This window comes from Schistocerca serialis, chromosome 2, assembly GCF_023864345.2.
Source record: "Schistocerca serialis cubense isolate TAMUIC-IGC-003099 chromosome 2, iqSchSeri2.2, whole genome shotgun sequence".
Classification (NCBI taxonomy): domain Eukaryota; kingdom Metazoa; phylum Arthropoda; class Insecta; order Orthoptera; family Acrididae; genus Schistocerca; species Schistocerca serialis.
Genome location: NC_064639.1, coordinates 704,231,883 through 704,245,480, shown reverse-complemented (window position 1 = coordinate 704,245,480; position 13,598 = coordinate 704,231,883). Strand labels below are relative to the sequence as shown.

The window sequence follows — 13,598 nt, the reverse complement described above, 5'->3', positions numbered from 1 at the left end:
AGCTTAGTTCCTGCATCTGAGTCTGCGCGTTAAGCCGCCAATCTACTCGAGTTTGCTCAGGCAATGGTCATTGGCGGTTGGATGGATCGGTTGGTCAGTCGTGCACTGAGACACGAGATGACTTGTCTGTCTTGAGCGTCGGCGCATGTGAGGTCGCCACGTTAGTCCAGTGGGCCGCGGCGCACAGGGAGGGAAGTGACTTCGCGGTCGACACGAGAGCAACAGGAGTCAACCCACGACCTCAGTCTGGCCGGTGCGAACTGCGACGCCGTGAGACGGGAGATCGGCGCGCCTTCCTGCGTCCGTTGAAGCGGCTGGCAGAGGACGGTTCGGGAGAGCGATTTGGGGGTGCTGCGCCAGGTCTTCTCGAGAAATCGCAGTTTATCGTAAAGTGATTGGTGATATGTTGTTTGATTTTATTTGCTCTTGTTAGATTCTACTTGTTTTCTTGGTGAGGTCACCAGCCGTTTTGCTTTGGGGTCGTCCCACCATTCTTCTCCGTTTGCCCACCCGCGGGAAGGTGGTTGTTTATAAATTGGGTGGTCCGTTTTTCGTTGTGGAGTAAGGGCGGGTTAGAGCAACATGCGGTTCGGGTTGTTCGGTAATCTCCCTATCAATCTACCGTACGTTAGTAGCTGCCACTGTCATGTTTGTCGGATTTGGTGTGTTAACGAATTTATTGCTAGGAGTGTAACGGCCTAATACCTGAAATATGAAACTTCCTCGCAGATTAAAACTGTGTGCCCGACCGAGTCTCGGGCACACAGTTTTAATCTACGAGGAAGTTTCGTACCAGCGCACACTCCGCTGCAGAGTGAAAATCTCATTCTGGAAACCTGAAATATGTTTTGATCTTTGGAAACATTGATATTATTGCCTATGATCTTGAGAGGCGGTATCTGTGTACTGTAGATCATCTTAACTATTGTTTGGCAAACCTTGTAGAATTTTATATAAGATTGCATTTTATGAGCTTTTATTTTAAATGAAGGTGGCAGGGGTAAAATACAGGGAGCGAAAGGCTATTTACAATTTGTACAGAAACCAGATGGCAGTTATAAGAGTCGAGAGGCATCAAAGGGAAGCAGTGGCTGGGAAGGGAGTGAGACAGGGTTGTAGCCTCTCCCCAATGTTATTCAATCTGTATATTGAGCAAGCAATAAAGGAAACAAAAGAAAAGTTCGGAGTAGGCATTAAAATCCATGGAGAAGAATTTAAAACTTTGAGGTTCGCCGATGGGATTGTAATTCTGTCAGAGACAGCAAAGGACTTGGAAGAGCAGTTGAACGGAATGGACAGTGTCTTGAAAGGAGGGTATAAGATGAACATCAACAAAAGCAAAACGAGGATAATGGAATGTAGTCGGATTAAGTCGGGTGATGCTCAGGGAATTAGATTAGGAAATGAGACACTTAAAGTAGTAAAGGAGTTTTGCTATTTGGGGAGCAAAATAACTGATGATGGTCGAAGTAGAGAATATATAAAATGTAGACTGGCAATGGCAAGGAAAGCGTTTCTGAAGAAGAGAAATTTGTTAACATCGAGTATTGATTTAAGCATCAGGAAGTCGTTTCTGAAAGTATTTGTATGGAGTGTGGCCATGTATGGAAGTGAAACATGGACGATAAATAGTTTGGAAAAGAAGAGAATAGAAGCTTTCGAAATGTGGTGCTACAGAAGAATGCTGAAGATTAGATGGGTAGATCACATAACTAATGAGGAGGTATTGAATAGAATTGGGGAGGAGTTTGTGGCACAACTTGACTAGAAGAAAGGATCGGTTGGTAGGACATGTTCTGAGGCATCAAGGGATCACCTATTTAGTAATGGAAGGCAGCGTGGAGAGTAAAAATCGTAGAGGGAGACCAAGAGATGAATACACTGAGCAGATTCAGAAGGATGTAGGCTGCAGTAGGTACTGGGAGATGAAGAAGCTTGCACAGGATAGAGTAGCATGGAGAGCTGCATCAAGCCAATCTCAGGACTGAAGACCACAACAACATTTTAAATGATCATTTTAGTGTATAAAGTTGCCACCCTTTCACCGTAAGACTTTTCTTAGAAGTTAAAATCAAGTTGCACCTTCGGTGGCAAGGTTAATATTTTAATTGCTAGTGTTTTGTACCATTTCCATCCCTCCTACGGGGGGTTCATAGTTTGTGTGCTTGTGTAAATTGTTAAAACTCTTAGTTTAAAGTTATCTGGTGTGTTCCAGATTTGCACCAGTGTAGTCTTTCAGAGGCTGTTGAGAGCGGTCGTAACTACGGCCGTGTCAAAAGGGAGCGGCTAGGTTCTCTGCCCGAAACCTCATACAGTCAAAACTTGTTTCTTTCTGCCTCTGAATAAATTGTAGCTTTGATATTTAGAGGGTGCTTTCTGATTATAATTTTAAATCTGTTTCTTTTAAAAAAAGCTTTTAGGCACTATTAAAGTGAATAAAATTCCCATTTGTTAAAAGGAATTTGGTTATGATTTCATCAGTTACTCCCTGGCCACTACTTCCGTGCTTACATAGTGTGATTAAATGTGTTAATGTTCTTGATGAATCGCTAGTAAATAAAATAAATTCTTAAGAATATTCTTTGAAAATAAATCACGGTTCAAGTTTTTTCATACCTTTTCATAGATGTTCAAGATGTTCAAGATCCCGACATCATTTTTACTAGGAATTGAAGTGGGCGCACACTGCTGCTACTCAGCGGGAACCATGTAAAACTTGAGTGTTTGCTCTTTCCAACAATACGTTGTTCACGCACATATCTCAAATAACATAATAGTTACGATTTTTTAAATTGGATGATTATTTTTGGTACACCTCGTACAGTATAATAATGGCCTGTTCGTGGAGCCTGCCCCTGCTTGTACCAAACATCATCTAAGACCAAAAGCGTACTGTTAGCTTAGTGCCAGACGACAAAATGTAAAATAAGATATATACTGTGTGTTGAAAAATAGTTCGAGACTTCACGCTAGGAGCTATTTTAAGAAGAGCCATGTTTTGATCGTCCTTTAGTGCAACTGCGTTTCTGTTACGGGAACACACAGCCTGAAATCTCCTTAAGTACGCCATTGGCCACTAGCAGAGTTCAATAACTAGGCAGATAGTCAGTACATTTTTCAGATCTGGATTGAAACAGAAATTTCAAAAAAAAAAAAAAAATCGCTCAGCTTGGCTGGATTTCAGAATATTCTTTTCGTTGTTCAAGGGCATGTTACAACAGTCTCACTGCCAGTGACTGGTATACAGATTGTGGGCTCTATATGATCACGATGAAAGTAACGTCGACAATACGTCATTCGGGTATAAATTGCGCGAACACTGCAAGACATACAGGAAACTGACACATCCTAGTGGATAGCGCATCTCTCCAAGTTTCGATACGTAACACGCGCCGTGATGTGTTTGCTGACCGCACAGCCATGGGGCAGGCTTGTCAGAACATGGCATACGGAGTCAATATCAGTAAAACCCACAAACTGCAGGGACGGATAACCGACTGGAAACGGAGGAAAAAGAAGGACCTATGAACATGAGTCCGGAAATGCATCGTTGCCACTTTGGATGGCGCTGACGAATCGCAGTTCCTCTGACCACGTGCCGTGTGTTCTTTGTGTATTGCAGGCTGTGTGATTGATGCAGCGTACTGTAAGCAGCAAAATGGTCCGGTATTCACGTCGGAAACAAACAGAGACGGTGTTTCTGTACGGCCAAGCAGATGGAAACGGCCTAGAGGTAACAAGGTTATACCAAAATAAATATCCTAACAGACCCAAACACATCACACAAGATTTCAAGCTCTTTTTAGGCGTTTGCGTGATCATGAACCCTTTCAGACAGACGAAAGTGCAGGAAGACGGCGGACTGTGCGTACACTAGATTTGGAGGACCATGCTGACTCACGACGGTTTCCATCCGCTTGGGCGTACAGAAACACCACCACGGCTTGTTCCCGACATGAGTACCGGACCACTCTGCTACATACAGTACGCTGCGTCAATCTCACAGCCTGCAGCACCAAGGAACACACGGCACGTGGTCAGAGGAACTGCCGTTCGTCAACGCCATCTACCGTGGCAACGAAGCATTTCCGGACACATATTTATAGGACCTGTCTCCCTCCGTTTCCAGTCAGGTACCCGTCCCTGCAGATTGTCGGTTTTATTAATGTTCACTGTGTATAATGCAGTGATGAGTGGTTTTTGTGAACTTGAATTAGCTAAATGTTAGTCAATTGTGACAGTTCAGTGACGATTTCATACCAAATATCAGGTAAAAACTCCGACAAACAAAACAATCTATGGGTGGAACAACACATTCCGTGAAACTGGCTGCTTACGTGGTGCGAAGAAAACAGGCCAGTCGGGACCATCAGCAGACGAAGTGGAGAATGAGCGGGAATCATTATTCAGGAGCACGAAGGAATCGTATTACCAATAGAATCTTGGACAGATATTCTATCGATTGAAGTGTGGTTTTTTTGTATGTGTTGTCGGTTTCGTCTTCTGAAAACCCACATGTACTTCTGAATAGCCCTCTCTAAAGTCTTCTGCGCTCCATTTGAGATGTTTGGTTCAAATGGCTCCAAGCACTATGGGACTTAACATCTGAAGCCATCAGTTCCCTAGACTTAGAACTACTTAAACCTAACTAACGTAAGGACATCACACAGATCCATGCCCGAGGCAGGATTCGAACCTGCGACCGTAGCAGCAGCGCGGTTCCGGACTGAAGCGCCTGGAACCGCTCGGCCACAGCGGCCGGCTTCGAGATGTTTCCTCTTTCTGTACTGGTATAAGCAACTGCAGGTATATACTCATGCTTAATGCAAAATGTATATCTAACCTTCGAACCTTGCAAACAATTTGTGTGACGATTTAGTATATTTTCATTTGTGTATTAAGAACTGAAGATAAAGAGGCGAATTGGTGTGAAGAAGAAAGCGTTGTAGCTTAATGTCACTGCTATTTAATTTTAAAAATGGCAAGCTGCGTACAGCATCTGACCGAAAGTAAAGAAGACATACGTGAACTAAAGAATGCTGTCGACAGCGTTTACCACAAAATTTGCATTAAGAGTTAATAAAAAGGAAAGCGAAGAACTGTGGTAGAAGGAAGTGCAGGAATTTCTAAACATCAGTACTGGGGTAGCACCAGCAGATGAAGTGAAAGAATTCCCCTGTCTGGGAGGCGTGATTACCGAAGATGAGTGAAGCAAAAAAGATCTGAAAAACAAGTGACAGCAGGTAAGTAATTTTTCTTCAACAAAAGAGAATGAGCAGCATTACACATTTAAACTGATCTGAGGAAGAAGTATCTGAGAACTGCCTTATATGTAAATCAGACATGGAGAAATCAAGCAGAGAAGAAGAAACTGTAAGCATATTTTAAATGAGGAGATATTGAGGGGTGTTAAAAATTAAGCAGACAGATAAATCACGAAATGGTGCAATAACAGAATAGTTAGTAGAAGAAAAAAATCCATGAAAACCGCTTACCAGGAGAAGAGATAAGTAAGTCATGTGCAGTGGCTCCAATCAATGAAGTCCTTGTATGGGGGTGAGATAGTAGGTGAAATTTTTTTGAAAATAAATCACTATTGAAGAACGACTAAATTATTTTTAAAGCTACATCTATGAAAAGTGGTATTCGACTTCCAACTTAAAAATAAAAAAAATTCATGTTTCAGAGTTTTTGGAAATTCAAAGCCCTAAAGGGGTGGAATATGGGATGAAATGTTTTATGAACGCATTTTATTGTGTAAGGATTCCTAATGCTAAATATATGAAAATTAAAAATTTGGCTTTTCGATTATAAAGAAAAAAAAACAAGTGTTGCACTGTTTTTAGAAATTCGAGCCCTGTGGGGGTGAAACAGGGGATGAAAGTTTTTATGGAAATATTTCATTATGGAAACATTTTCAAAGCTAGATCTATGAGAATTTGTATTTGGCTTCTCTGTTAGAAATAAAAAAATATGTAATTCACTTTTTTTGGAAATTCAATCTCTAAGAGAGTGGAAGGGAGGTGAAGTGTTTTGTGAATATATTTCGTAGTGTAAGCATTTTTAAAGCTAAATCTTTGAAAACTGATATTTGACTTCTCATTTAGAAATGAAAAAAGTACGTGTTTCACTGTTTTTGGAAATTTAGCACCTGAGGGGGTGAAATAGGGCCATACTGATTCACTGATTTATCACCGCCCAACCCATACCACTAACGACAGAAAATTAAAATTCTGAGAGGGTGTCGACTTCATACTGTAGGCATCGTTTAGGAAGGGATTGTTCGAAATTCCACTCGTAAGGGTGCGAAACTGGGATGAAAAATTTTTTGAACTATTTCATTACGCGAGGAAATTTGAAGCTAAATCTATGAAAGTTTGTATTTGGCGTCGCTGTTAGAAATAAAAATATACGTGTGTGTTCTCATAGAATCAGGTGTACTGCCGGTGGTCTCCGTCTTCCCAACACACTATTTCGACGTCCTAACTAGGTGACTTCATCAGGTCTTTTCTGCGACAGTCGCAGGAAACACCTGATGAAGACGGCGAGTTATCTCATTAAAATACTGTGTTGGGAAGACTTAGACCACCGGCAATACACCCGATTCCACGAGATTACAAAAATATACGTGTTTCATTGCTTTTGGAAATTCAACCCTTAACGAGGTGAAATAGGGAATGAAATTTTTTAAGAAAGTATTTCGTTACATTAAAATAATTTAAAGCCAATTCTAAGAAAATTCGTATTTCACTTCTCGGTTGGATATAAAGAAACATTTGTTATGGGATGAGAGTTTCTCTGCAAATATCACAACAAGAAAGCAAAAGACATGATTAACAAAAGCCTGGGACTTCTGGTCAGAAGTAATTCGGAATAAGACCGTGCTTCTATGGTCTTAATTAGCGTGAAGAGTTTAGAATGTGTTGCAATTTTTGAACAAGATAAAAAGTCGATGAAAGAAAAACAAAGAAAGAGATCTATGCAGACCATAGAGCTTACGCGGGCGAAACAGCGGGCACTAAGCTACAATGTTAATAAATGGCGAGCAGCATTAAGCGAGTCCACAGAATAGAAGTCGTTGTCGGATCGGAAATCCTCCATTTGCATGCATTTATACATTAAAAATTTGTTCTAATTTTAATTTTAATTGAGATTGCCACATACAGCATCTCCACAGAACAAGTGAGATCAACTTATCGCTGCTTGTTGTTTACTCGCGTACCTGCAGACCTGCAGGTGGTGCCTGGCGCACTCCCTCAGCATGGCCGTGGCCTCTGCCTCTGTGCGCACGGCCTTCACCTGTCTCTGCCCGCTAGGATCGTCGCCGCTGCTGGAATATGAGGCAGAAAAAACTTAAATTCATAGTGCCGTGTTGGTTTCTTTACACTTGTTACTGTACAACAAAAATTAGTACTACAGGATACCCCAAATCTTTAGTGTAAACAATACACAAATGACTTCTTTGAGGTAAGGAACTGATGGTCAGAATTGAATGTGCACTTTTAATTGTCTTAACCATCTACATCTACATCTACATCTATACTCCGCGAGCCACCTTACGGTGTGTGGCGGAGGGTACTTATTGTACCACTATCTGATCCCCCCTTCCCTGTTCCATTCACGAATTGTGCGTGGGAAGAACGACTGCTTGTAAGTCTCCGTATTTACTCTAATTTCTCGGATCTTTTCGTTGTGATCATTACGCGAGATATATGTGGGCGGTAGTAATATGTTGCCCATCTCTTCCCGGAATGTGCTCTCTCGTAATTTCGATAATAAACCTCTCCGTATTGCGTAACGCCTTTCTTGAAGTGTCCGCCACTGGAGCTTGTTCAGCATCTCCGTAACGCTCTCGCGCTGACTAAATGTCCCCATGACGAATCGCGCTGCTTTTCGCTGGATCATGTCTATCTCTTCTATTAATCCAACCTGGTAAGGGTCCCATACTGATGAGCAATACTCAAGAATCGAACGAACAAGCGTTTTGTAAGCTACTTCTTTCGTCGATGGGTCACATTTTCTTAGAATTCTTCCTATGAATCTCAACCTGGCGCCTGCTTTTCCCACTATTTGTTTTATGTGATCATTCCACTTCAGATCGCTCCGGATAGTAACTCCTAAGTATGTTACGGTCGTTACCGCTTCCAATGATTTACCACCTATGGCATAATCGTACTGGAATGGATTTCTGCCCCTATGTATGCGCATTATATTACATTTATCTACGTTTAGGGAAAGCTGCCAGCTGTCGCACCATGCATTAATCCTCTGCAGGTCCTCCTGGAGTACGTACGAGTCTTCTGATGTTGCTACTTTCTTGTAGACAACCGTGTCATCTGCAAATAGCCTCACGGAGCTACCGATGTTGTCAACTAAGTCATTTATATATATTGTAAACAATGAAGGTCCTATCACGCTTCCCTGCGGTACTCCCGAAATTACCTCTACATCTGCAGATTTTGAACCGTTAAGAATGACATGTTGTGTTCTTTCTTCTAGGAAATCCTGAATCCAATCACAAACCTGGTCCGATATTCCGTAAGCTCGTATTTTTTTCACTAAACGTAAGTGCGGAACCGTATCAAATGCCTTCCTGAAGTCCAGGAATACGGCATCAATCTGCTCGCCAGTGTCTACGGCACTGTGAATTTCTTGGGCAAATAGGGCGAGCTGAGTTTCACATGATCTCTGTTTGCGGAATCCATGTTGGTTATGATGAAGGAGATTTGTATTATCTAAGAACGTCATAATACGAGAACACAAAACATGTTCCATTATTCTACAACAGATTGACGTAAGCGAAATAGGCCTATAATTATTCGCATCTGATTTATGACCCTTCTTGAAAATGGGAACGACCTGCGCTTTCTTCCAGTCGCTAGGTACTTTACGTTCTTCCAGCGATCTACGATAAATTGCTGATAGAAAGGGGGCAAGTTCTTTAGCATAATCACTGTAGAATCTTAAGGGTATCTCGTCTGGTCCGGATGCTTTTCCGCTACTAAGTGATAGCAGTTGTTTTTCAATTCCGATATCGTTTATTTCAATATTTTCCATTTTGGCGTCCGTGCGACGGCTGAAGTCAGGGACCGTGTTACGATTTTCCGCAGTGAAACAGTTTCGGAACACTGAATTCAGTATTTCTGCCTTTCTTCGGTCGTCCTCTGTTTCGGTGCCATCGTGGTCAACGAGTGACTGAATAGGGGATTTAGATCCGCTTACCGATTTTACATATGACCAAAACTTTTTAGGGTTCTTGTTTAGATTGTTTGCCAATGTTTTATGTTCGAATTCGTTGAATGCTTCTCTCATTGCTCTCTTTACGCTCTTTTTCGCTTCGTTCAGCTTTTCCTTATCAGCTATGATTCGACTACTCTTAAACCTATGATGAAGCTTTCTTTGTTTCCGTAGTACCTTTCGTACATGATTGTTATACCACGGTGGATCTTTCCCCTCGCTTTGGACCTTAGTCGGTACGAACTTATCTAAGGCGTACTGGACGATGTTTCTGAATTTTTTCCATTTTTGTTCCACATCCTCTTCCTCAGAAATGAACGTTTGATGGTGGTCACTCAGATATTCTGCGATTTGTGCCCTATCACTCTTGCTAAGCAAATATATTTTCCTTCCTTTCTTGGCATTTCTTATTACACTTGTAGTCATTGATGCAACCACTGACTTATGATCACTGATACCCTCTTCTACATTCACGGAGTCGAAAAGTTCCGGTCTATTTGTTGCTATGAGGTCTAAAACGTTAGCTTCACGAGTTGGTTCTCTAACTATCTGCTCGAAGTAATTCTCGGACAATGCAGTCAGGATAATGTCACAAGAGTCTCTGTCCCTGGCTCCAGTTCTGCTTGTGTGACTATCCCATTCTATACCTGGTAGATTGAAGTCTCCCCCTATTACAATAGTATGATCACGAAACTTCTTCACGACGTTCTGCAGGTTCTCTCTGAGGCGCTCAACTACTACGGTTGCTGATGCAGGTGGTCTATAGAAGCATCCGACTATCATATCTGACCCACCTTTGATACTTAACTTAACCCAGATTATTTCACATTCGCATTCGCTAATAACTTCACTGGATATTATTGAATTCTTTACTGCTATAAATACTCCTCCACCATTGGCGTTTATCCTATCCTTGCGGTATATATTCCATTCTGTGTCTAGGATTTCGTTACTGTTCACTTCCGGTTTTAACCAACTTTCCGTTCCTAATACTATATGCGCACTATTTCCTTCAATAAGAGATACTAATTCAGGAACCTTGCCCTGGATACTCCTGCAGTTTACCAATATTACGTTAACTTTTCCTGTTTTTGGTCTCTGAGGACGGACGTTCTTTATCAACGATGATAAAGTCCTCTCTGGTAAGCCGTCAGGTATTTTATCGTTTCGCCCAAGGGGGGGTCCCTCTAACCTAAAAAACCATGTTACGGCTAACACAAATATTTAATGTCTTAGCAGTTGTTCAAAGTGATAGCCGTCGGTTTCAACGCATGTGTTGCAATGGTGCATAACTTTTTGCCGTCTCCTCTCAGATGTCCCTGTTGTTGAAAACCACAGACAGCTGGGACTAACCAGTTCCTCCTCCTTTTCTACATCATAGATTACCTTGTACAAACCATATGTTAAGAGATAGTCGTTGGTGGTGTTCTGAGGCGGCTGTTAGGCAGTTGAATACATCACGAGTGAAAGAGACTGTTACTTTCGCAGGTTAGTGGCAGCAATGTAATTGCTACTTCATCAGTACACTGCCTTCGAATTTTTTTGGTCGGTAAATTTCACTAGGGAACCAACCGATGCATATGGGTCAATATTCTCACGATTCAACTCTATATCATCAAATTCTGCTGTGTGAAAAATTGTTTGTAGGCGGCACTGACTAATATTCTGTGGCTTTAGCAAACTACTTTCTATTCACTACCATAAATTTATTACAATAAGGACGAGGTCTGTTGCAAAACTTTACTCTGTAAATTTGTTGGAAGGAGTGTAACTTACCCAGTTTTGTGTAAACTGGTATACCAAAGCACCTCCCTGCTAAATGATCAAGGTTAAATACTAAGAATAAAATACAAATTATGTTAGAAACGAAATACATGTGTGGTTTTCGTGGGTGTTCGTTGATGTCACTTGGCGTTTTTAGCTCGCTGGTCACTCCACAATCGCTGGCACGACGCGATAGGCCAACGAGGGAAAATAGCGCACTACAGCAGGCTAGACTGGGACCCACAGTAGACCCGAGTTAGCGTTCGAGTGTGGATCCGCCGAGCGTTATATCTGGAGCGATGTTGGGACGCGGATCCATAATGTGCCGCGTCCGGGATAGGGTTTGAAGGTGGATCCGCCACGCACAATGTACGGAACTACACTCCTGGAAATGGAAAAAAGAACACATTGACACCGGTGTGACCCACCATACTTGCTCCGGACACTGCGAGAGGGCTGTACAAGCAATGATCACACGCACGGCACAGCGGACACACCAGGAACCGCGGTGTTGGCCGTCGAATGGCGCTAGCTGCGCAGCATTTGTGCACCGCCGCCGTCAGTGTCAGCCAGTTTGCCGTGGCATACGGAGCTCCATCGCAGTCTTTAACACTGGTAGCATGCCGCGACAGCGTGGACGTGAACCGTAGGTGCAGTTGACGGACTTTGAGCGAGGGCGTATAGTGGGCATGCGGGAGGCCGGGTGGACGTACCGCCGAATTGCTCAACACGTGGGGCGTGAGGTCTCCACAGTACATCGATGTTGTCGCCAGTGGTCGGCGGAAGGTGCACGTGCCCGTCGACCTGGGACCGGACCGCAGCGACGCACGGATGCACGCCAAGACCGTAGGATCCTACGCAGTGCCGTAGGGGACCGCACCGCCACTTCCCAGCAAATTAGGGACACTGTTGCTCCTGGGGTATCGGCGAGGACCATTCGCAACCGTCTCCATGAAGCTGGGCTACGGTTCCGCACACCGTTAGGCCGTCGTCCGCTCACGCCCCAACATCGTGCAGCCCGCCTCCAGTGGTGTCGCGACAGGCGTGAATGGAGGGACGAATGGAGACGTGTCGCCTTCAGCGATGAGAGTCGCTTCTGCCTTGGTGCCAATGATGGTCGTATGCGTGTTTGGCGCATGCAGGTGAGCGCCACAATCAGGACTGCATACGACCGAGGCACACAGGGCCAACACCCGGCATCATGGTGTGGGGAGCGATCTCCTACACTGGCCGTACACCACTGTTGATCGTCGAGGGGACACTGAATAGTGCACGGTACATCCAAAATGTCATCGAACCCATCGTTCTACCATTCCTAGACCGGCAAGGGAACTTGCTGTTCCAACAGGACAATGCACGTCCGCATGTATCCCGTGCCACCCAACGTGCTCTAGAAGGTGTAAGTCAACTACCCTGGCCAGCAAGATCTCCGGATCTGTCCCCCATTGAGCATGTTTGGGACTGGATGAAGCGTCGTCTCACGCGGTCTGCACGTCCAGCACGAACGCTGGTCCAACTGAGGCGCCAGGTGGAAATGGCATGGCAAGCCGTTCCACAGGACTACATCCAGCATCTCTACGATCGTCTCCATGGGAGAATAGCAGCCTGCATTGCTGCGAAAGGTGGATATACACTGTACTAGTGCCTACATTGTGCATGCTCTGTTGCCTGTGTCTATGTGCCTGTGGTTCTGTCAGTGTGATCATGTGATGTATCTGACCCCAGGAATGTGTCAATAAAGTTTCCCCTTCCTGGGACAATGAATTCACGGAGTTCTTATTTCAATTTCCAGGAGTGTATATTGGGATGCAGAGCCACAATATACCACATCCGAGTTATCGTTCGAGTGTGGATCTGCCGTGCACTATACATCCAGACCGATGTTCAGAGGCGGATCCACCACACATCGCATCTGGGATAGGGCTCGCAGGTGCACCAACCACGCGTTAAGTCGGAAGATGCATTCTATGTTCGAAGCTGGGTCCACCAACGGGAAGACCTGCTCATGGGAGCCATCCGCGACACATGCACATACACAGACATACAGAAAACAGAGCAGACGTTCTGAAAATGTGGAATATGTGGTGTGGAGGCGACTCGATACAACCAAGTATAGTGCTGTACTATGCCTCCCGATCAGTGGATTTGCGCTAGGTGTTGGCAACTGTACTGTATTTACAAGCAATTTTAGAACACAGAATGAGAGTTTATGTCATGATCGCGTGGGTAGAACTGACATAAAATTGACAGAATTGCGCAAAATACGTATGAATTGAGGGAGTATACACCGAAATGCGAGGAAATTGAGGAAGTATTTGCGAGTCTTCTGGTTGGTGCAGAACAATTTGTACATGGGAACAAGTATGCTACAGCAAGAGGAATCCGAAAAAACGTCAGCATGGAAGCAAAGGGAACCACGGAAACAGTCACTTTTTTCAGTCGAGGCAGTATTCTACTGTATGTCTATTGAGGTAACAGTGGTACACGCGAGTTGACTACTGTATTTGACGCTTTTCAGGAAGACAGAGAACCATCTGCCTCTAAACTTACTTACAGCTGCATTAAAGTATGACATAGAGTGGATGGAGTGGTCGGTT

At 43.7% G+C, this 13,598-nt stretch overlaps 1 protein-coding gene across 1 annotated transcript in view; it reads right to left on the bottom strand.

Moving 5' to 3' along the window:
• Positions 1–13,598, bottom strand: part of LOC126455671 (odorant receptor Or2-like) — a 141,433-nt gene that overhangs the window by 90,114 nt on the left and 37,721 nt on the right. Inside the window, exon 4 of the mRNA XM_050091442.1 lies at positions 7,223–7,330. Within this exon, the coding sequence (XP_049947399.1) occupies positions 7,223–7,330 (108 nt within the window). The remainder of the gene's footprint in view (positions 1–7,222; positions 7,331–13,598) is intronic.